General features: G+C 34.7%; 2 protein-coding genes and 1 pseudogene across 3 annotated transcripts; 1 reads left to right on the top strand and 2 right to left on the bottom strand.

Moving 5' to 3' along the window:
• Nucleotides 1-8112: 8112 nt before the first annotated feature.
• LOC145090796 (exportin-2 pseudogene) lies at nt 8113-10390 on the bottom strand (annotated as a pseudogene).
• Nucleotides 10391-14587: 4197 nt separating this feature from the next.
• LOC145088491 (FKBP-like peptidyl-prolyl cis-trans isomerase family protein) lies at nt 14588-16541 on the top strand. 2 transcript variants are annotated; one of them, XM_079026855.1, is made up of 5 exons: nt 14588-14735; nt 15561-15682; nt 15776-15989; nt 16076-16168; nt 16242-16541. In XM_079026855.1, the coding sequence occupies exons 2-5, from the start codon at nt 15574-15576 to the stop codon at nt 16393-16395; spliced, it is 570 nt and encodes a 189-aa protein (XP_078882981.1). In that variant the 5' UTR covers nt 14588-14735; nt 15561-15573; the 3' UTR covers nt 16396-16541. The 2 variants fall into 2 exon arrangements, with proteins under 2 accessions (XP_078882981.1, XP_078882982.1); XM_079026856.1 differs by having other exon boundaries at nt 14602-14735; nt 15551-15682.
• Nucleotides 16542-16988: 447 nt separating this feature from the next.
• Nucleotides 16989-19634, bottom strand: SDIR1 (RING/U-box superfamily protein). The gene is made up of 9 exons (XM_079026854.1): nt 19412-19634; nt 18587-18721; nt 18449-18503; nt 18316-18368; nt 17994-18222; nt 17782-17902; nt 17651-17702; nt 17457-17579; nt 16989-17367 (listed from the first exon to the last, which is right to left on the bottom strand). The coding sequence occupies exons 2-9, from the start codon at nt 18662-18664 to the stop codon at nt 17212-17214; spliced, it is 867 nt and encodes a 288-aa protein (XP_078882980.1). The 5' UTR covers nt 18665-18721; nt 19412-19634; the 3' UTR covers nt 16989-17211.
• Between the last annotated feature and the right edge of the window lie 2396 nt (nt 19635-22030).

Genomic DNA, 22030 nt, shown 5'->3' with positions numbered 1-22030 from the left:
AAATTTATCAATGATAGTACACTGATAGATTTGGATGAACCTAATAATTATAAGGAAGCCATGGCAGGCCCTAAGTCTGCGAAATGGAAGGAGGCTATGGACACCGAGATTCAGTCCATGTATGACAATCAAGTTTGGAACTTGGTTAACAATGTACCAGGTCGTAAGACAGTTGGGTGCAAATGGATCTTCAAGAAGAAGACCGACATGGATGGGAAAGTACACACTTATAAAGCGCGGCTGGTTGCGAAGGGCTTTACTCAAACTCCAGGAGTTGACTATGATGAGACCTTCTCACCAGTAGCTAAGATTAAGTCTATTAGAGTGTTGTTAGCCATAGCTGCATTTCATGATTATGAAATATGGCAAATGGATGTCAAAACCACTTTCCTTAATGGGAAGTTGGCTGAGGATGTTTACATGGCTCAGCTAGAGGGTTTTGTTGATCTAAAATACCCTAATAGAGTGTGTAAGCTTGAAAAATCCATTTACGGATTGAAACAAGCATCTCGCAGGTGGAATCTTTGCTTTGATGAGAAAATCAAAGAGTTTGGCTTTTCTAGGAGTGAGGATGAGTCTTGTGTGTATGTCAGGGCTAGCGGGATCATTGTTAGCTTCTTGGTGTTGTATGTGGATGACATACTTCTCATAGGAAACGACGTCCCAACCTTGCAGGAGGTTAAGGCATGGCTTGGGAAGTGTTTTGCTATGAAGGACCTTGGGGGAGCCGCCTATATCCTAGGGATAAGGATATTGAGAGATAGGAGTAAGAGACTAATTGGACTTAGTCAAAGTACTTATGTGGATAAGGTACTGAAGAGGTTCAGTATGCAAGATTCCAAGAAAGGAGAATTACCAATCCAGAGTAATGCCAAGCTAAGTAAGACTCAGAGTCCGAGTACAGAGGCTGAGATAGCTGAGATGAGTCAAATACCATATGCTTCCGTTGTGGGCTCGATCATGTATGCTATGACTTGTACTTGCCCTGATGTGGCCTTTGCTTTGAGCATGGTCAGTAGATATCAAGGGAACCCTGGCAAGGCACACTGGACAGCGGTAAAGAACATTCTCAAGTATTTGCAGAGGACTAAGGATTGGGTCCTTACTCTCGGAGGCAGTGATGACTTGAGAGTGGAAGGATATAGTGATGCTAGCTTTTAAACTGATAGGGATAATTTCCGCTCTCAGTCAGGCTGGGTCTTTATCCTAAATAGAGAAGAAATTACTTGGAAAAGTTCCAAGCAGGAGACAGTAGCCGATTCAACTTGTGAATCAGAGTACATAGCAGCAAGCGAGGCAGTAAAAGAGGCGATATGGCTAAAGAACATCATCGGAGACCTTGGAGTTGTACCAGCTATAAAGGAGCCAATGGAAATTTTCCATGATAGTGAAAGTGCGGTTGCTTTGGCGAAAGAACCAAGAGATCACGGGAGATCTAGGCACATTGACAGAAAATACCATTTCATCAGACATAGAATAGAAGAAGGACTCCTCGTGGCAAAGAGGGTATCATCAGATGAGAACCCGACAGATCCCCTCACTAAGGGACTGAGCAGGGTTAAGCATTTACAGCATGCGAGGCGCATTGGGCTGAAGGATGATATTAGTTTCAAGAATTAGATTCCTAAAACTTGTAAAATGTAATTGAAATTTGATGATAAATAAAAGTTGTTATTTATGTATGAGTAAGGTGTTACTATCTTGTGTTGATTGTTTACTATGTTTCAATTTTGCATGTTTTTACTTCCAGAATAACTAAGTTATTATTCAAACCATCCACAGTCAGTCAAACTTTGGAAGTAAGTATTGATTTAAGACTGTCATGAATTTGGCTTGTATAATTTGTCTAAAGTGCTTTAGACAATGTAATGGTTGCTACAACATTCATGAGTACTCATAAGGGCTGAGTATTGGATTCAACCCACGCTCACTTGCATCACTTCATGGAATTTATCTCGAGTGATCGTGAGACGGTAATATCATATAAATCTTCAAACCTAGAGATATGAGTTGTTGACTATGAGTTGGTTATTCATTAATTGTACGAAAACGCATTGGTAAGTCGATGCTATAAAACGTGCCTTTGTGAGTAATTCAACAAGTAGTTAGTACAAGCATATCAGTCGAAGTTTATTTGTTCCTTCTAGAAATAGAAGCGATATCTGGGCCCCTCGATGATTTGGTTTTGACCTATGTACCGGGCCCGGTCAGAACCTAATTGATGTGTTCAATTTAGTTCTATGTTGAAACAAATCAGAGATCGAGAAACAAATGTTGGACAATAAGTTAGACCATGTTCCATGTGTTTGTCCAGCTGATATCATGAGAACAGAGGATTATATGATCACTTATCTTAAATGGCGTTTCATCATCATCTCAGTTCCGAGAGACTTTGAAAGAGCTACGATTGCTAGTCGGATTTTGAATTCATATTTGCAAATATAGTTATTAGACTTATCCAAGTGGGAGACTGTTGGATATAGTGTCTAAGTCCATAACTTTATTTGGTATGTACTTGACCCGACCCGGCATGGTCCATTTGGGTTGCATGGCATTGCAATACTTGGATAGACTAAATGAGAGAATAAGGCACTTATGATTATTAATATATTATAAGTTCTAATATATTAATAATAGTATTATTTAATTAGTATTGATCAAGTATTAATTTGGTGATCAAAGTGAGACTAATTAAATATATAGGGTTGATTATGACAATCATCAATTCTTTTATGGTGGATTAATGATCCATGGTTTATGGGTTATGGATGTAACCATTTGGAGCTCCATGGATAGTCCATAGGAGTTACAAACCCATGGGTCATGAGAAATGAAGAGTCATGACAATTATGGGTCTTCATGATGAAACCCTAATTGTGACACCACTATAAAAGGGACCCTTTGGCTAGCAAAATCGGCACCTAGTGTTACTAGAGAGGGCATAACCGATTTTTGAGTGCTACAAGTATTCTCTCAAGTTATTCCAAGTTTTGTGGTGTTGTGTGAAGCATTTGAGGCACAACATTTGGGGTGCTAGGCTCACAAAGTCTTAAAGGAATCCAAGCAACAACAAGGTATGTATTTATACTAGTTTTATGTTTTATGTAATCCCCATGCCATGCTAGTTAGGAAATAACCTTGAAAAAGAAATTTGCATGTATATAGTGAAAACATAGATTCAAGGTTATTAGGGTTGCATGTACACTTAGGAAGTGTTAGAATGCTCAAAACCCATCAGTATTGTGGGGAACTCATTAAGCTTTGTGCTTACAGTTTTATGGTTACGATTTTAGGTACTTCCTGTTGGAAAGGGAAATACCCGGCTTGATCGTAACACATCCACCCATGTTTCTGCATTTTGTGATTTTGGGATTGTACTATGATAACTATTTTTACTTTGATATGCTTTTGAATGACTGAAAATGATAAATGGTGTTTAAGGTTGAATTAAAATTGAAAATTTTACCTTATAATTTTGGTACGTTACAGAGCATCCAATGATAACGGAGTATGGTAATGCTAAAAGAATAGCCCATAGAATAAAGTGACTTTAACATATCATAGTATATATTTAACATCTTCATGATGATTAATGGTTTTGGCATACAAAAATTAGCTTACTAGATTTTTTTGAACGATTGTACATTAAAAACGAAACTCTAGCAAGATGTTAGAAAAAATTGAAAATTACATAGAATGTTCGTTGGTTGATTTTCAACCAATCAACCCAAGAGATGACAAATTTATGATTCCTATATTTTAACCAAAAAAACTAAAATTTCCTAATCATGTCAAAGATCATATATCATCAGTATTTTCTCTCCCAATGAAAACATCATTTTTAAAACTCAACACCCAAAAAGTAGCATTGATTATCGATTCTACCATGATTTTCTTTTTTCTATGCACTACCAAAGCATCCAACCATCCAAAAATATGAATAACGGATTCAACCATCGGTTATTCATTTCTATCCATTTAAAATATCAATCTAAGTTCTAGCAGTCACCTCACATTTCACAAATAAATAACTGACGTCTTTTGACTTGTTTGTATAAACCGGACACAAAATAAAATGCACATCAATACCTTAATCGATCAGTTTATTCCTAAGTGGAAGACGACCCAAACTAAGGCATCACATAAAAATATTCACTTTATGCGGGTCAATAGCATTCCCACCTCGTAACATTGGAAGTCATGGGTAAAAAGAAATAATGTTGTTTACTTGATTTACTTCATACGACAAATTTGACCTTGTGATCGTAAGTGCCCAAACTAATGAGCGGTAAGTGGTTGGCTCGTTGTACGACTGCTTACTATTGGAAAGGAATTATATGATAAATAGATAAGTTTGACAAGTTTGGATTCAAGAAAACATGCATGACGTAAGATGATACCACCATCGTCATACGTTACTTCGAGCCCAAGACCATAGGTATGATTACCCACGTCTATGATAGCAAGTTCCTTGTAAAGAGAAGAGATAGTTTTGTTGATGGTTTGTGGATTATTTCTCATAAGAATAATTTCATCGACGTAGACCAATAAACATAGAAGGCAAGACCCATTTTGTAGACAAAGAAGGATGTATTTAGGGGTGTAAACGAGGCAAGACAGCTCACAAGAAACTCGAGCTCGACTTAGAAAATACTCGAAATCGACTCGACTTTAATCGAGTCGAGCTCGAGCTCGAGCTGCTCGAATAGTAAGCTCGGGGGCTTAATCGAGTATTTATAAAGTTACATTTTTACCCTTTGTATATTTTTAAATTATTAAAACATTTAAACATTTTTAGCTTTTAGGTGCCTGTTAAGGAGTAAAGACTTAAATTGTATTAAAAAACTTTTGAGAACGTTTCTTTTTGGTATTTTGGATATACGTAAAATGCAATGACATAGATGGTTGATGTTATATTCACATTAGATGTTTTATTGTGATTTTTTTGTTATTTAGAACAATATAAAAACATGCAGAATGCTTTTAGTATTTGATGATTTTTACTTTTAAAAAAAAAATCAAGCCGAACCGAGCTTGATAGTATCGAGTATTACACAAGTCGGAGTCTGAGCTTCAAATTTAGGCTTGAGGCGAGTTTGAGTCGAGCTTCTAGCTCGAGTATTTTAGCGACTCGAGCTTCGCGCTTAGCAGTATTCGGTTCAACTCGACTCGTTTACACCCCTAAATGTATCGGCACAACTGCAAGTGAAACCGAAACGCATGAGAAAATTATTGAGTCGTTGAAACCAACGAGAGGCTTGTTTCAAGCCACATAAAGCACATTTAAGCCGGCAAACGTGATACAAATAATGTGCATCAAGGAAACCCGGAGGCTCTTAAAACATACATTTGGGCAATTTGGAAATAGTTATAAACAATTTCAATTTCTAAAGTTTATCAATATCCAATAGGTTAGGAATTCAGAAATTTGGTCCCAAATTTCAAGTTAAACATTGTTTGTTGATGTAATAATCAATCTTCATGAGGCAAAAGTAAAGAATAGACATTTTGTAAAAGAGTAGTTCCGTTTACTAGACGCATATCAAACACCACCTAGAGTGAAATCCACTAATGAGATTGGTTTGTCAATATTTTAAACCGAAAACAAACTATAACTTCAAATAGAATCCAAAAACCACATTTTTCTTCGACAGATTATAACGCAAAAAAGTAGATCCTTTTTTTCTTATATATATTTATTCCAAAATGCCTCGATTTTACTTTTGTTTGTTATACTAAAAAGTATAAATAGAAAGTAGTACCATCTAAATAACTCACATCAAAACTGCCTTGGAGCATATCCAACCCACTCGTATTTCCATTTTTTTCCCATTTTACCCTCATTCTTCTCCAACTCATCCCCATTTATTCCCTCATTTTGGGGGATATAAATAGTATTACACCAAATATGGTGTTATAGTATTCATTTCTCCTAAAATGGGGATGAACTTTATGTTGTTGGTTTTAGTCCCTCTGTTTATATATTTATACATTTTTAATTTATTTATAATTTAAATATAATATTTAATACTTATAATATTTTGTTATATATTAAATTATATAACTAATTATAAATATAAAGTTTGTTTTTTGTTCATCAAATTATTATAAAAAGTTAAATACATATAGAAATTTTAAAACACGATAAGGTATTTTACAAAAACCTATAAATATGTTATAAATATAATCTTATTTATTTAATATTACTATAATGAAAAAAATATAGATTGTATTTTTGTTAAAACCAAATTAGTAGAAGGGGTGTGTTTGACAACCCATATAAGTTGGAAAAATTAAATATACTTGAAATATATTTTTTCGGGTGAAAAATGGATAAGTGTTGGAGATAAAACATTATTTTTCTCATTTTTTACTCCATTTTTGATGGTCTTAGGACCTATCACGTGGATTGTAAATCTTGGTAAACTGTTGAAAATTTAGACATGGATTAAACGTGAGCATTATCTATGGAATTTCATGCCTCAAACACCATAAGATGCTATAATACGCTCTAAATGAAAAAAAATGGAATTTCATACCTCAAACACCATAAGATGCTATAATACGCTATTAAACATGAGCATTATATATATATATATATATATATATATATATATATATATATATATATATATATATATATATATATATTATTTCATTGTATTTTCATTTAACGTTGGAATGAAAAAAAAATGAGACTAAGATGCTATAATACACTATAAATGAAAGTAGAATGTTATTAAAAACAATTATCCCATGAAAAGTATAAGAAAGTAGGATGCTATTAATTGCGTTATACAAAAACAGATGGTGTTTTGACTTAAATGAATAAAAGAATTATATGAAAGCACTGCTATTAGTTGCGTTACTAATTTTTAACCCAAACCTAAATGGACAAAATTTGGCATCTTAAGAAAGTAGGATGCTATTCATCATTCCTGATGTGATGAAAGGAAGTTGGATCCAAAATCAAATCTTGAAAATTCTGTTGGAGCTTTAACAGAACTAAAAAGAAACAGCAGATAAATTGAACCCAAAGCTTAAGAATAGAAAAATCGTACATAAAAAAATTGTTTCTCACATCCAAATCCATAAAAACAAAAGATCTGCAACACAAAACATGGAACCGAAGATTAGCACCCATAATCTCATAATAGATCAAGGCTTATTGGAAACCAATTGTGTAAGTTAAGATCCAACTAAGCTAATTGCACACCCATAAACTCGATGCTCTAAGGTTGTTAACAACATAAAAAAAAATACAAATAACATAAAGAACCACATGTCTGAGTTTAGATAGAGTGATATGAGAAAGAAATAAATACAATCCTGTAATAGAAGTAGAATGCAATAAAATAAGATCAAAAAAATGTACAGTGCTATTTATTGCATCAGCCTTGTTTAAGTACGTATTTTGCTATGTGATCTTAATGATTTTGTTATAGTTAATTTATCATGGCCTTGGTTTTTGTTATCATGAATGATGTTTTTATCTTATTTTTTGCTGTGATTGATAGGCGGAAGATAAAGAAACAGATGGGGTATTGTTTAAACCAATACCATCTTGACGAAACGAGTAAAATGTCTAAACTGAAGGCCCAGATAATGGAGGTTAAAGTGATTATCAGTGGTAAATTATTCATGTAACTCACATGTGTTAAAATGTATGTTTTAATATATGTAGATTGGGTGCTTTTTGTTATTACAAGTTCATATAGTTACTTGTAGTGACTATTTATCTATTGTTTATTAACTATGGCATAAGTTATGACCTTTTAAATATAGGTTTTGCAGATAAACATTGAAAAATCAACCGATTATAGCCAATTATTTTATTACTAGGACATGTACTCTGTAACAATGTAGCCAATTATTAGACAATAAGATGGATTTACTTAAAGCAATACAAAGCAAATGAAAGTTGGTTTGCTATTTCTTTGTATAAAAAAATTTCAATAAAGAATATTGAAATGTGTATTGGAGAGACTTAACCAGTTTAAAAAAAAAGGCGGTTGCATTTTATATTAATATCTGTAATATTAAAATGTTAAGACATACTAAAAGCTTAATATTTGTTCAAACAGACTCGACAATAATCAGACACCATTTCAATAAAAAGAAGAAGAATATATACTTAGTGATTGTAGTTAAGTTTAAAACAGCAAACAAATAAAAAAAGTTTGATTGATACTTGTGTTCATACTATGGCAATATTGTAGGAATTGCATAGCTTGACAAGTGCAGCTTGATTAGGTGGAGAAAGATGTTTGGTAATAACCATGGGGAATCTCCCACTGAATTGTGAAGAGAGATTTGCAGGAAAAGCTACAAAAAAGTGTTTTGGATCCTCGATTTCCTTCAAAGGATCCCAATCCTCATCTTTTTTACCACCGGTATTTTTAAGAGGAACAAAACCCCCAAAATCAATATCAAAATCATCATCATCCTCGGTTCTTTCCCTTTCCTCCTGTGGCAGTGGCAGTGGCAGAAGAAGAGTAAGAATGGCATCCAGCAACTTCCCCCAAAGCTCCTCAGCTGCAGGATCCAACAATAATGCCGATTCACAAAGCAGCTTAGTCGATGCAACTGCACTCAGCTTGACCTCTGTGTAGTTGTACCCAGTATTTATGGTCTTCAGATTGGGTATCCAAAACTCACCTAAAATCACATGAAATAAATTGGCCTCAACAGAATTTACCAGGTCCACAAGAGTTTGCACCCAATGCTTCACCAAAAAGAGAGACATAAATACGATCACACACCTAACAAGTCTTGGGGTTTTGGTATTTTGATTTTGAAGGCGATTAAAGAGTGAAGCCCAAATGTGGTTCATGTATTCTTCTATAACACCATACTCATAACTCTCAATCACTGTGTTGAGAAGATGAAATCCTTCTTCTTCTTCAATGCAGCTGCCTTCAACATTGGGAAACCATTCACGTCTTTACTCTCTAACTCTGGAACAATAACTGATCTGAAGAAACTTTCAACATCAACAACATGATCATCAGCAAAAAACACAGCCAAGTAGATAGCACACTCTTTATACTTCCAGTTACCACCTGGGTTTTCAGCAAAAACTTTCAACCAATGGTGTATCATTGCCCTGATTTCCTCTTTGTTTTTTCCCTTGAGAAGCTCAGATACAATTCTCCTTCTTGTATCAAGGTCATTCCCTTCCATGTCTCTCCTTATAAACTCGATATAATTCTTCTCAAACAGCTCTTCCTCTGCATCCCTTAACATCAAATTTGGAATAACAATCCGCTGCAATATCTCATCCCCACCAAACAATTCATGGTCAGAAACTTGAGCCCACTCAAGGTCAACCGTTCAGATGCAGATGCTGATTCAACTACAACCACACTCCAAACAGCTTCTACAAACTCACTTAAATGTTTTTGCAAAACTTCCTCCTTTTTCTCCATGTAAAGGCTTATGTTTTCACATACAGCTGCTCGTACCTCATCAACAAGTGAAACACAGTCTGCATCACCACCTTCCTCTATACCTGGGTACCTCTCGCTGAGATAATTCTTAAACTCATTCATCCATTCATCTGCCTTATCCGAGAATTTTTCAGGCACATCCAAAACATTGAGCGAATAGAATATCATACAACAGAGCCTTCGTGCTTCAAGTAACTGCCGGAGGGTTGCAACACATCCAACACCATTTATCTTACTTGAAATACTCTCAGCAGTACTCAACAACTGTGCAGCAAAATTATCCGAGCAGTATTTCAAATCAAACAGAATGGGATTGCTCTTAACTTCTTGCCGGAATCTCTTAAACAAAGAATTAAGAGTAGAAAGAATACCGTTAACAGAAGCAAAATCATTCGCATTGATAGCCGTTTCAAGACTAGACTTTAGGCCAGGAAGCAAATCCGGCCATAACTTAGGGAAATCACTGTTTCCAATCATAGCTATGGCTTCGCTAAGCTGACTCTGGATTTTCCGGGTGGCGGAGAGCATGAGAGGCACTATGAGAGTCTTAATTTGTTCTTTTTCAGAGTCAGGAATATGGTTAGCAGATGAGGGCACCCACCGGGTCCTAAGATGGTTATTAAAGTTAACAGCAGCGCATTGGCGGATCTGCTCGTCAACGGAAGGTTCAGCAACCAGTTGAAGAACAGCAAGGCCGTAGTTAGGAGTATTGGCGGCGTCGACTAACTTATTCTCAGCACGGCGGCGGAGTTCGGGTTGAGGGGAGAGGGTATCGAGGAAAGATTGCGACAGAAACTGCAGGGTTTGTGGATTCCAATCCATCTCTAGGGTTTTTACAAGATTTAAGAGCCTGAAAATTAGAAGTATATGAACAATATAAACTTAGATTTCAACAGTGATAGTTAATAGGGATCGAATTCTGAAAAAAGAAAACCGCGGAAGCAAATATCGATTTGAAGCGCTGCAAAAGGAGAAGTACGAGAGAGCAAAAGAGAAGGCGATGAAGGAATATATAGTTTTAGATGAAAAGGGGAATTTACATAAACGGTACTTGTGCTTTACAAAATGTTATATGTTTGGATAGTTTGGTATCTAATTAAAGAGAATATTTTCCAATGTATTTCGTATTTTTAGATTAAAAATATTTTCTATAATTAATGCATCTTAAATTTAACTTCAAGATTTTTTTGTGTCTTTATGTCAAAATGTAAAAGTTTTGACTATAAATACCAAAAATGTCAAACTAGCTAAAGGATTGTATGACAAAAACCTATAAGTTTTTTGTATTTTTATGTCAAAATGTAAAAGTTTTGACTGTAACGGCCAAAAAAATCAAAATAACTAAAAAATTGTGGTAAATCGTAAAGTTACTAAGGGTTATTATTGCTAAGCTCAATGAGCTTTAATATATATATATATATATATATATATATATATATATATATATATATATATATATATATATATATATATATATATATATATATATATCAAAGACATGATATTAAATCATTCCAAGTGTTTCTTGGTCTAAAACGGAATCTTTGGATCTTTACTAAAACAACCCTATTTCTAAGAGGTGTAAAATTTAGTGGGAAAAAGAGTCCCATATACTATAGTGAAGCAAATTAGATATCTATGTAAATGCATGTCTGTTAAAACCACAAGCTTTTAGCAAGAAACCAACTACCATACAACTGGAAATCATACAAGCAAATAAAATAAAAGTTATATTGGTATGGTTTAGAAACCGGGACATTTTAGTCTCGGGGGTAGTTTTGGAAAGTTTCTTTATTTTCAGTTTTTGTATTGGATGACTCATCACGGTTGGTATAAATAAGGTGTTATCATGTTATGTTTATGTTTAACATTAAGTTTTCAGGATTGTTTCAATCACATACTTGGATAACAAGTAAAATTCCCATAATCCCTCTTCTCCCCTATTTTTGTATTTCCTACGTTATGTTTCCTGTGTGTGCCATTTCTCACTGGTATCTTGGTGAACAAGGTTTAATCAGGTTTATATTACAAGTTATAATTATAATTTGAGAGGTATCACGAACACAACTAAATTAAAACCAAACCATGTCTTCAAATGATGACACTTTTATATCAATCCAAATAGAATTTCACATATCTAAAATGTCGCATGATTGATGAATTCTTTAATTTACCAACAATAACTTCCATTTAATTTATTGACTTGTTAAAATTTTAACATAAGATAAAAAAAATGATCAACATATAGGAAATTAACATAATATAAGCAAAAGTATAAATTCTTTAGTTTGTTCACTTAATAAATATGTCAAGCAGGTATAAAACATGGGGTTATTGTCACTGTAGCCCTATAAAGTTACATATAATTGTTTAAATGGTCCCTCGTGACTATTTTTTGCATTTTAAGGGCATGTACTTCTGTTTTCTGGTTTTAAAATTGCACTTTTGGAAATATGAAGGGGTCACCCGGTGACACCCATCACACGTAGTAGTTTTCCAATTCCACATAATATACAATCAGATTTATTAAGTCTACGTCATTGCCACGTATATATGAGTTAATGAGACATATTGTATGTTTTAAACCCATCAACTGCCTATTTCGAACTCTTTCTTCTGTAACATCCTCATCCAAATCCTTTGTTCAACAGTTCTTCAGTCCTACTCTTTTCTTCAACTGCTCGTCGCTTAAATCGGCGAACTTTGTCGTTGCTATGGGCATTTCCATGAAGATTGATCTACATTTTGCCGGAATTTTTACTAGGTACCCCTCTATTACTTACTCAAATGGAGTCGAGCAAAGGTTTGATGATGTTGATTTTGCTGGAATAGGTAATAGCAAATTTGTGGAGTTCCTTGAAAGATTCGTTGTTGAGAGATGTTTGAATGTGTACTTTTGTATGTCCGATATTGTCGTTCCTGATGGATTGAGGATAATCGCCACTAACATGGATTACATGGAACTAATCGAAGTAAGGTATGCTTCTAATTGTGTAATTGATGTATACATGGACCATCTTGGTGTTATTTTACATCAATGGATTCTTGAAGAGCAAACATAAGTTTGCAGTTCTTTAGACAAATTGTCTAGTGCAAATGAAGTTCATGAAGAAGTGCAAAGTCGTATGGATATGGATGATGGAATCGACATGCCGGATTTACATGGTGGTAGGGATGATATCCAAGGTGCTAGAGAGGATTTGCAAGGTGAGCAGGATGATGACATTCACATGGAAGTGGACACTGAACCTGATGAGTGCATTCCTATGAACAAGACAATAAATGATGAGTTTGTGAGTAAGTTGTGCCCAAAGGAGCAAGTCACCCCCCCCCCCCCCAAACAGTCCACCTCGTGAAGAGTTATATGATCATTTACATGAGGATGAGGTAATATCTATTGGCCAATCTATTTACAGTGAGAAAGTTCATTGGAAAAAGCATAAGCATGTATTAGGTATAAGATTTGTAAGTCCTAAACAACTGAAACGTATGATGTGTAACTATGTTGTAGCAAATGGTTATCAATTATGTTACAAAAAAATGATAGTAGGAGGCTCTTAATGAAATGTTGTTCTAGGCAGTGCAAGCTTAGAATGTGGGCTTCTTGGATGAGTGAGGAAAAGTCTTTTCAGATTAAGAGTCTCATAAATGAGCATAATTGTGCAAGAAACTTCAAGTTAGGTTCAATTGTGAATTATTCATGGATAGGTACTCATCACACAACACAATTTTTACAGAAACAAAAGGTTAGTGTCAGGCTACTTAGGGATGAAGTTAAAGCGAAATTTGGTATAGATTTGAGCATGAGACAGTGTAGAAGAGCAAAGAAGTATGCCATTGAACTGATTGAAGGAACACTAGTGGAGCAATATGCAAAGTTCTGGTCATATGGTGAAGAGATTAGAATATCAAATCCAAGATCAACATCAAAATAGATGTGAATTATATGCCATATGGTAAGAATTATTTTAGCAAGTTTTACTTGTGTTTTGATAGGCTAAAGCAAGGATAAATAAGGAGCTGTAGAAGGGTTATAAATTTAGATGGATGCATCTTAAAGGGGTTATGTACTAGAGAGTTAATATGTGTTGTAAGAAGGGATGCCAATAATCTCATATTCCCAATTACATGGCCAGTTGTCTGTGTAGAAAACAAAGAAAATTTGTAATGATTTTTGGAAAACCTTAGAGATGACCTTGCATAAGTTATGTCGTTTACTTCCCTACTTTTAAATATTGTACTTGGTGATTTCATTTTATCTAACATGTTATCATTGTTGCATAGGGGCTGTTAGAGGCTGTCAAAGAAGTACTGCCTAATATGGAACATAAGCAGTGTGCATAACATATTGTTGCCAACTTTAGGAAAAGATTTAGTGGTGTACACTATGAGGCCATGTTTTGGAAGGCAAGTAAGGCATCCACTGAGCCTTTATTCAATATTTCCATGAAGGAAATTGAAGTGCTTAACCTTGCAGTCTTTGCTTGTTTTATGGAAACAAACCCCAAATCCTGGAGTATAGCGTTCTTTCAAAAGGGAAGGATGTGTGATGCAGTGGAGAAATGGATTATTTGAGAACTTCAACAGTGTCATCGGGGATGCAAGGAAAAAGTCAATCATCACCATGTTAGAGGATATTAGATTGTATGTTATGAAAAGACCACCAAGTCCGATTTAACCGTTTTTTATTTTACGAAAACCAATCGGTTCGTTCCGAACTGTAACATCTGTTTCTGAAATTGTTAAGTCTTTGATAAGGAATATGGGTTTTGAGAAAAACCCTTAAGTGCAACGCGCTTAAGTAAGGATGCGACCCGACTTCACTGTTTATTGAAAAACCCTAATTTGCGGTTGTTGGTTCTATTAAGAACACTTATTCCTTGGGTTTGCCTTGTTTGGCAACCCATCTCCAAAAATGTTCTTTCTCCCAAAATCGTATCCCCTTATTGATCTTGGAGTATTTGTTTAGAGTTCAAAGACTAAATTTGTATAAAAATCATAAAGTATAAAGCATTCCGGATGAATTTTAAAATATTTGCAAAAAATCATTGTTAATAAGATTATAAATGATATTAGCCTAACACACGCGCCGCGCGCGCGTGGTGGTAGCAATCAGTTTATTCTTATTCTCATTCAGCCTATAAGAAAAGCGAGGCGGCACTTATAGAAGAAAAAGGAAACAAACCGGAAGGGTATGGCCAGCAATTTTCCCGTGAAATCGCCGTTCCGATTTCTTCCATTTTCGCCGCAGCTTTTACACGCTACTTCAATCGTCTCCGGCAACTGGTACTTATAAATTTCTTGAATGTTTTCTTGTCTTAATAATTAGGATTTCTATCTGTCAACATATGTCTTAAATTCTGTAGTTGGTATCGAGTTCGATGTGTTTTAGTTGTTATGGAGCTGTTCATTTTTCGAAATCGTTGTTAATTGTACTTTGTGTATCATAGGAGTTGTATTTGTGGGATTCGAGCTTCAGATGTGTGTGAATTTTTGTTATGTAGTGGTCTAGGAGTCTAGGGTTTTGTTAGTTGGGGATAGATTTTGAAATGTCGTAATTAGATCCAGATACTCTCTATATTTCATTAATAAGTCTAGTTTTGCAAATATTATGGTCCGATGCTCATGATTGTGACTAGTAGAGTTGAAGATTTTTATATTGGAAACTCAGAAGCTTCAAAGTGGTGTTTAGTTTTAGAACAGGAGAGTTGAAACCAAAGCATTGTGTGAAGTGTTTATCTTGTTAGTGATTGAATTACAAGTGTGAAGAATGGTTCATTGAGTCGGTCATTTTAGTATTGTAGATGGTGACAGATTTGTTTAAACGTCAAAAAAGGTTTGAAAAAAAAAAGCATGGAGCTTTGAAGACATTTAATAATGTGGCAGTGGCGTGTTGTCATAACTCATAGGGTTCAACTAGACTTGAGTTAAGTGAGGAATCATAATCCACATCTGGGGTAGATGGTTTGATTATATGTTGGAGTTGAGTTAGTTTGCAGTTACATGTCTATTAATATATACTTTATACACACATAAAATTCAAAACTGAAGAGGAATTGAGGAAGTAGATGATCTTACATTCTCTCTATTTTTATGTTGAGGCGACCCCAGTTAGGAGGGAGGTATGGCTGAAACAATTGATTTGACTGGAGATGGAGGTGTGTTGAAGACAATTGTGAAGAGAGCCAAACCTGAAGCAATTGGTCCATGTGACAACCTACCTCTTGTTGATGGTATTCAGCCAAAACTAATAAAACAGATTGGCTTGGGTTCTTTAGTATATATAGATAACATCTGATTTGTTATGTTGTTTGTGAATTGGGCAGTGCATTATGAAGGGACACTGGCAGAGACAGGTGAAGTATTTGATACTACACATGAAGACAACACAATATTCAGCTTTGAAATAGGAAAGGGATCTGTGATAAAGGCTTGGGATGTTGCTTTAAGAACCATGAAGGTTGGAGAGGTTGCCAAAATTACTTGCAAGTCGGATTATGCCTATGGAACTGCAGGTTCTCCCCCTGAGATTCCACCAAAGTAATTTTACCTTAAACCTCCCCTTTTTTTTATTTATTTATTTTAGGAACCCAACCATGAATTGAATTTGTTTGCATCATTGGCAGTGCAACTCTTATATTTGAGGTGGAGCTGGTGGCCTGCAGGCCAAGGAAGGGTTCTAGTGTGGCTAGTGTGTCAGATGAAAGGGCTAGACTAGAGTAAGTGGTTTCTTCTTCTTTTTTTATATAATTACAAATTAATGTAGTATTTGTATATTTTTATAATAAATAGGGAGCTGAAGAGGCAAAGGGAAATGGCAGCTGCTCAAAAGGAAGAAGAGAAGAAGAAGCGAGAAGAAGCAAAGGCAGCAGCTGCAGCTCGCATCCAGGCCAAAATGGATGCTAAGAAAGGCGGAGGGAAAGGAAAGGCCAAGGGGGGAAAATAGTTTTATTTGTTTTCTCATAAACTTTACTTTTAAAACATTTTTATATCTCTAGTCAACTAAACTAAACAATATCATCTGTTGAGAATAAACACATTGGGTATTTTCTTTTGCTTGTAATAATAGTTCTGTTTCTAGCTTCTGTTTCATCCTTATTTATGGTTAGGTTGGTATTAGTATTTGCTTGCTTACTTACTATTTACCTAGCTTATTCTGATGTTGCTTGTATGTATATGTTTTAGCCCCACACCACTTATTCTTCGTTTCATTTTTAGGAGATCATCGTCATCTTCATCTATTGTGATTTTTTTTGGGTGAAGGTCACCTACATCTTCATCATCCTTTACAACATTCACAGGCCTGGTCCTTTGGCAGAAGCCCACAGTGTTAGCTTTTTCCTACAATTGATGAGAACGGAGTCTAATAGTTGATAAGCAGAATTACATACATGAGGTGCAAGAATATATTCACAGATTGACCTCTTTTTAGTATGCAGTTTTGTGTGTTTGGAAGAATTAGCGATTGAAATGAGAGAGAGGGTTTACAATTTCAAAGCTGATAAAATCATAGGAGAGGGAACAGAATGAAGATGGAAGTTTCTAAAATGGCATGCCCTTGCCCTTGCCCATTCATTCATATGATATGGGAGTTGGTTATTGTTGTTATTTTTCCCATATGGTAAAATTTGTTAGCTTTTTACATACAATCAGAGCCTATTTCATCCATGCAGGTGGGTATTCCAGTTAAGTAGTTGTGTATTATCAACATTAAATGTCTTTTTTCTTTAATAGCAAATGCCCAAAAGCTAAATCAGTTGGATCAAACTCCAAGTGATGCATCATCATCATCATCGTCATCATCATCATCCATCTCCTCTTGGTTCTCATCATGCCGCCATGCAGATCCAACTCTGAACTTGCAAACAGGGCAGGTTCCTTGCTGTCGTAGCCATGGATCAATGCACTCTGAATGAAACTAAAACAATACGCAATTCAATTCAATACATCACTTTTTTATTTTTGTACCAAATTTCATTACTTTTCATTTCAAAATATGTTTTATACCTGATGCAAGCATGGCAAGCTACGAACTAGTTCACCTACATTAACTTGCTCCAAACAAACACTGCATGTCAATTCATCTTCACAACTTTTTCCATTTCCATTTCCACCACTCTCCACCTTCTTCTGCTACCCAGATTCATTCAAAATGTATATAACAAAGAACTATATAGATATATCATATAATTAGTAATTACCTCTGTGGTGGCTGATGATGAACCTTGTTCCTCTGATAAGCTACCACTGCCACTGAGATATTAAAACATGCATCCATAAATTTCATAACTACATTAGTTAATTAACAGTGAAGCCAATGATAAATTATTACCTTTTAGAGTTGTTGTTGGCAACCTTGTACTTGTGGAGAGGAAGAGAATTTACATCTTCCTCACTCATTGAATTGGCTGTTGGACCACCATCACTATCCAGTGCTCTTAAAGTTTCATAATCTGCAAACATGTAAAAAGATGTACCAAATGAAAATAATAATAAAAAAAATCCAAATGATTTTTATATATATCACAGACAGTAAACGTGTACCTAAATCATCAAACTCCCTGTCAAGAAGTGCAAGTTGTAGTCTGAGGCCTTGCAATCGGCCTCGTGTGGCAAGTGCAATAGAAGGTGGCATCTGCAACCGCAGTTCAGTATGACCAAGGAGCCCACTAGCTGCCACAGCATTTGCTTGTGCTTGGGCTTGAAGTTGTTGACAGGTGGCGTACATTCTTAGGCTTGTAGCCATCAAAAACACACCAAGTACAAGCCAAAGCTAAATCCCCCCCAAAAAAAAGATACACACATTAAAAGACTATCTAACCACAAGGAACTGTAAATATAAAAAAGAGAAAAAATTTCAGGTTACCAGAAAGTTTGGTGACATTTGGTGCGAGTTCAATATCATGAACAACAAAAGAACTGTAACATGGAAGCACAGATAATGATGAAATTAAGTATCTATTTGTGTGAAATGAAATACACAAAAAGAAAATATGTACCTGTGACAAGAAAGGCAAGAGAGTTTGTATTAACAGGTCGGGCTGCATGGATTCTCTGAAAATAGAGTATCACAAATTTAGCACAATATTAATGGTTTTAGCCATATAAACATAATATAGAAAATATATAGGGTATACCACTGAGCGACGTTCAGGTATAAATCCAGGAAATCCGGTTTCAATGTCTCCCCTGCTCCCTCGAAAGACAAAACTCATAATTGTTGAATTCTATGTGCAAAAACTTTATAAGCCACTTCACAGCAGTAACCAGTCCTACACCAAAACCTTCAGCCATCAGTACATTAACAAGCCAACCATTTCACAAGTCATCAACAAGTTAAGATAGAGAGTCCAACACCGTGCCTTAGAAACCATCCAAACGATGAACTTCCAGACTGTACCTTAGATTATTCATTTAGGGTATGAATTCAGTTCTAGCTACATACATCATTCCATTTCAAAACTCGGTAAATGGTATTTTTACACTAAAGAAAACTAGCTATGATGAGAGCGTTAACATCATCAAGAAATTCACCTAGCTAATTTGACATGTCTTCTCTAACAGAAACCCTAGAAAAAACATTTGATGTGACAGTGATGACCTAACAGCATTGCTCCAATAATTCAAAAACAAGGTACGGATCTGTGCGCTGGAATTAAGAACAACAACGTTTTAATGAAGCACAGCGATAGAAATATTTGAATAAACCATGCAGCTATAGAATTTCGAAAACTTCAAACCCCATAACTCTCTCATGGACTTCCCCTCTCAAACGAACAGGGCATCCGGTTCTAAGGAAATGAAATGGACAAAGTACATATTTTCCATAACTAAGAACGAATTCAAACGAAATATGATCCAGAGCTACAAATCACTGATGAAAGAGTAATAGGAAACCCTAAATCAGCAACACGTTTGCAAAATCCGTTTAATATTGGCAAGCAAGAGAAATTGATACTTACAGAGTTCGAATTAACGTCGATTGATCTAAGCGTATGATTAATCGTTTGGGGTAACCAGAGCAAACTGTGATATATGTGCCAAGACTCAAGAGGGCGTACACGGAGGTTGGGACTTGGGAGTTAGGAGATACACTTGTCGATCGAATCGATTCGGCCGCTGAGGAGGGGGTGTTTGGGTCTTCGGTATTTTGCTTTTTTCAAAATAGATCATGCCGTTCATATATCATATACACATTTGATTTGCTCGTACTTGATAATTAAAAATAGGGATTTCTAATATGTGTTCGCAATTTATAAAAATAGAGATTTCTAATATGTATCCTAAAGCCACATATAACAAGCATAAATAATAGAACTAGGGAAGTTTCTTCCATTTTGGAAGCCATAAAGTGTTTGCAAAAGGATGTTAATATAACTATTTTATTTATTTATGTATTGATGTGGAGGTCATTACGTTCATTAAAAGCCAAACATGGTTTTAGTGGACAAAGACATAGGTAGAACGTAAATGTAGCGTAATCCTTTTGTGGATTGATGCAATGATGAATGAGATGTTGTCTTCCATGGAGAGGTCTTTTGACTTTCATGTCTTCAATGATGGTTTTTAGGATTTTGTAATTCGGGTGCTCTGGTTGTGTGGAGACGGTGTTGTGAGAGTTGTCTTTCATGGTGAAGCCCTTTTGAAGTTTGGTGTGAGATGCTTCCAACAAAATTGCAAAATGAACCAACCGGAAATGTAATTAGTTTTTTTGGTAAAGAAATGAAAAGAATTTGGAAAAAACAGGAAAAAATGTAAAGTAAAAGTGTATTGCTATGTATTGCATTTACCAGGTAAATATGAAAAAAAAATGCAACGAATACAATGTATTTTGGTTTTTGGTAAAAAATTCAAATAAATTACAAAAAGAAAAAAAAAAAAAAACACAAACAAATAGATTTAAGGTCAAAATACATTGTTATTTAGTACATATACCACCTAAATATGAAAAAATGCATCAAATAACAATGTGTTTTGGTTTTTGGTAAAAAATCAAACAAAATGCATAAAATAAAAACCAAAAGGTGTAAACTCGAAGTACATTGCTATTTAATGTTTTCTTGTTAAAAAAATAAAAATAAAAAATTGAAGAAAAAAACAGAAAAAAAAAGGTGTAAAGCAAAAGGGCATTGTTGTTTAATGCACTTAACAGCTAAGTACAAAAAAATGCAACAAATACAATATATTTTGTTTTTTGGTAAAAAAATTTAAATAGAGTGCAATAAATAGAAACAAAAGGAAGTAAGGTCAAAGTGCATTGTTATTAAGTACATATACCACCTAAATATGGAAAAATACATTGGTATTTAGTGTTTGTTTTTTGTAAAAAAAATAAAACAAATTGAAAAAAAAAAGTTGTAAATTGAAAGTATAGTGTTATTTACTACATTTATAATCTATAAATGGAAAATGCAGCAAATAGTCATGTATATTGGTTTATTAGTAACTGTGATGTTAGATATGGCACTTGTGACTTCCCAATTTTCAAGGCCAGAAAAGACCGATTTGTTTATACTTATTTAAAAATCAGATTATCTTTTTTGAAAAATAATATTGCGGAATTTGTTCCAAGAAAACAGGATAATGATATTATCAAAGCATTTTCGAAGAAATGTATTTTGTTTATATTAAAACATTGGGATGTTATCGTCAATACAGAAACATAAGCATAAACAGGCATTACATTCATTTACACAAATGATTTACATCTCCTTTAATCTCTCAGTGTAATGTATCTTCGTATCGACACCTGTGATATAAATAAATTGAATGGGTCAGGTTGGGAAACCTGGTGAGTACATATGGTTTCCAACCCACAATAATATAATTATTATGTTTAATCATCAAACAATTAACCTAACTTCCTATCCCCGTTATCTTCTTTATTCTTAAGGATCTACCCTAAGAATCATTTATTATTCATTCATACATTCCTAAGGATTAGGCACGAAGTCCATCGCTACCAGGATTTATCCAACAGGCACTAAGTTCATAGTTGTCGATGTTATTTGTTAGGCACTAAGTCGATAGCTGCCAATGTTCATCTATAGGGCACTAAATCCATAACTTCCAACGTTCATCTATAGAGCACTAAATCCATAGTTGCCAACGTCCATTCATAAGGAACCAAGTCCATAGTTGTCAGGGTTTTTAGAGTACATCTGGTGAACATGTAGTTCAAAAACACCTACAGGTTGCGAGCATACTAGCCTTCCACTGGATTGTCTAGAATAATCCATGGTCGTCATCTATACTCTGCTAGATGACTGGATCATCATTAAAGTCAAGGCTTCTTATCATCTTTCACCTCTCATCATCTATATCATCTTTCATTTCTCATCATTTATCTACCCATCTTTACCCAATATATGTTTAAGTATAAAAATACATATACAATTTAAATCACGTAAAACATGTATAAATCGTTCATCTAAAACATATCAGGAACACAGATAATAAGCACATATAGCATGTATTAATATTAAATAATTCATATTTATGTGTAAGATGAAATTAACTATGCACTCACTTGTTAAAGTAATGACTCGAAATTCGGGCAGCGCTCCGCTTTTAACAATTTT

Source organism: Lactuca serriola, chromosome 2 (genome assembly GCF_051521515.1).
Source record: "Lactuca serriola cultivar US96UC23 chromosome 2, Lser_US96UC23_V15, whole genome shotgun sequence".
In the NCBI taxonomy this organism is placed as follows: domain Eukaryota; kingdom Viridiplantae; phylum Streptophyta; class Magnoliopsida; order Asterales; family Asteraceae; genus Lactuca; species Lactuca serriola.
This window is presented reverse-complemented; position numbering and strand designations above follow the sequence as displayed.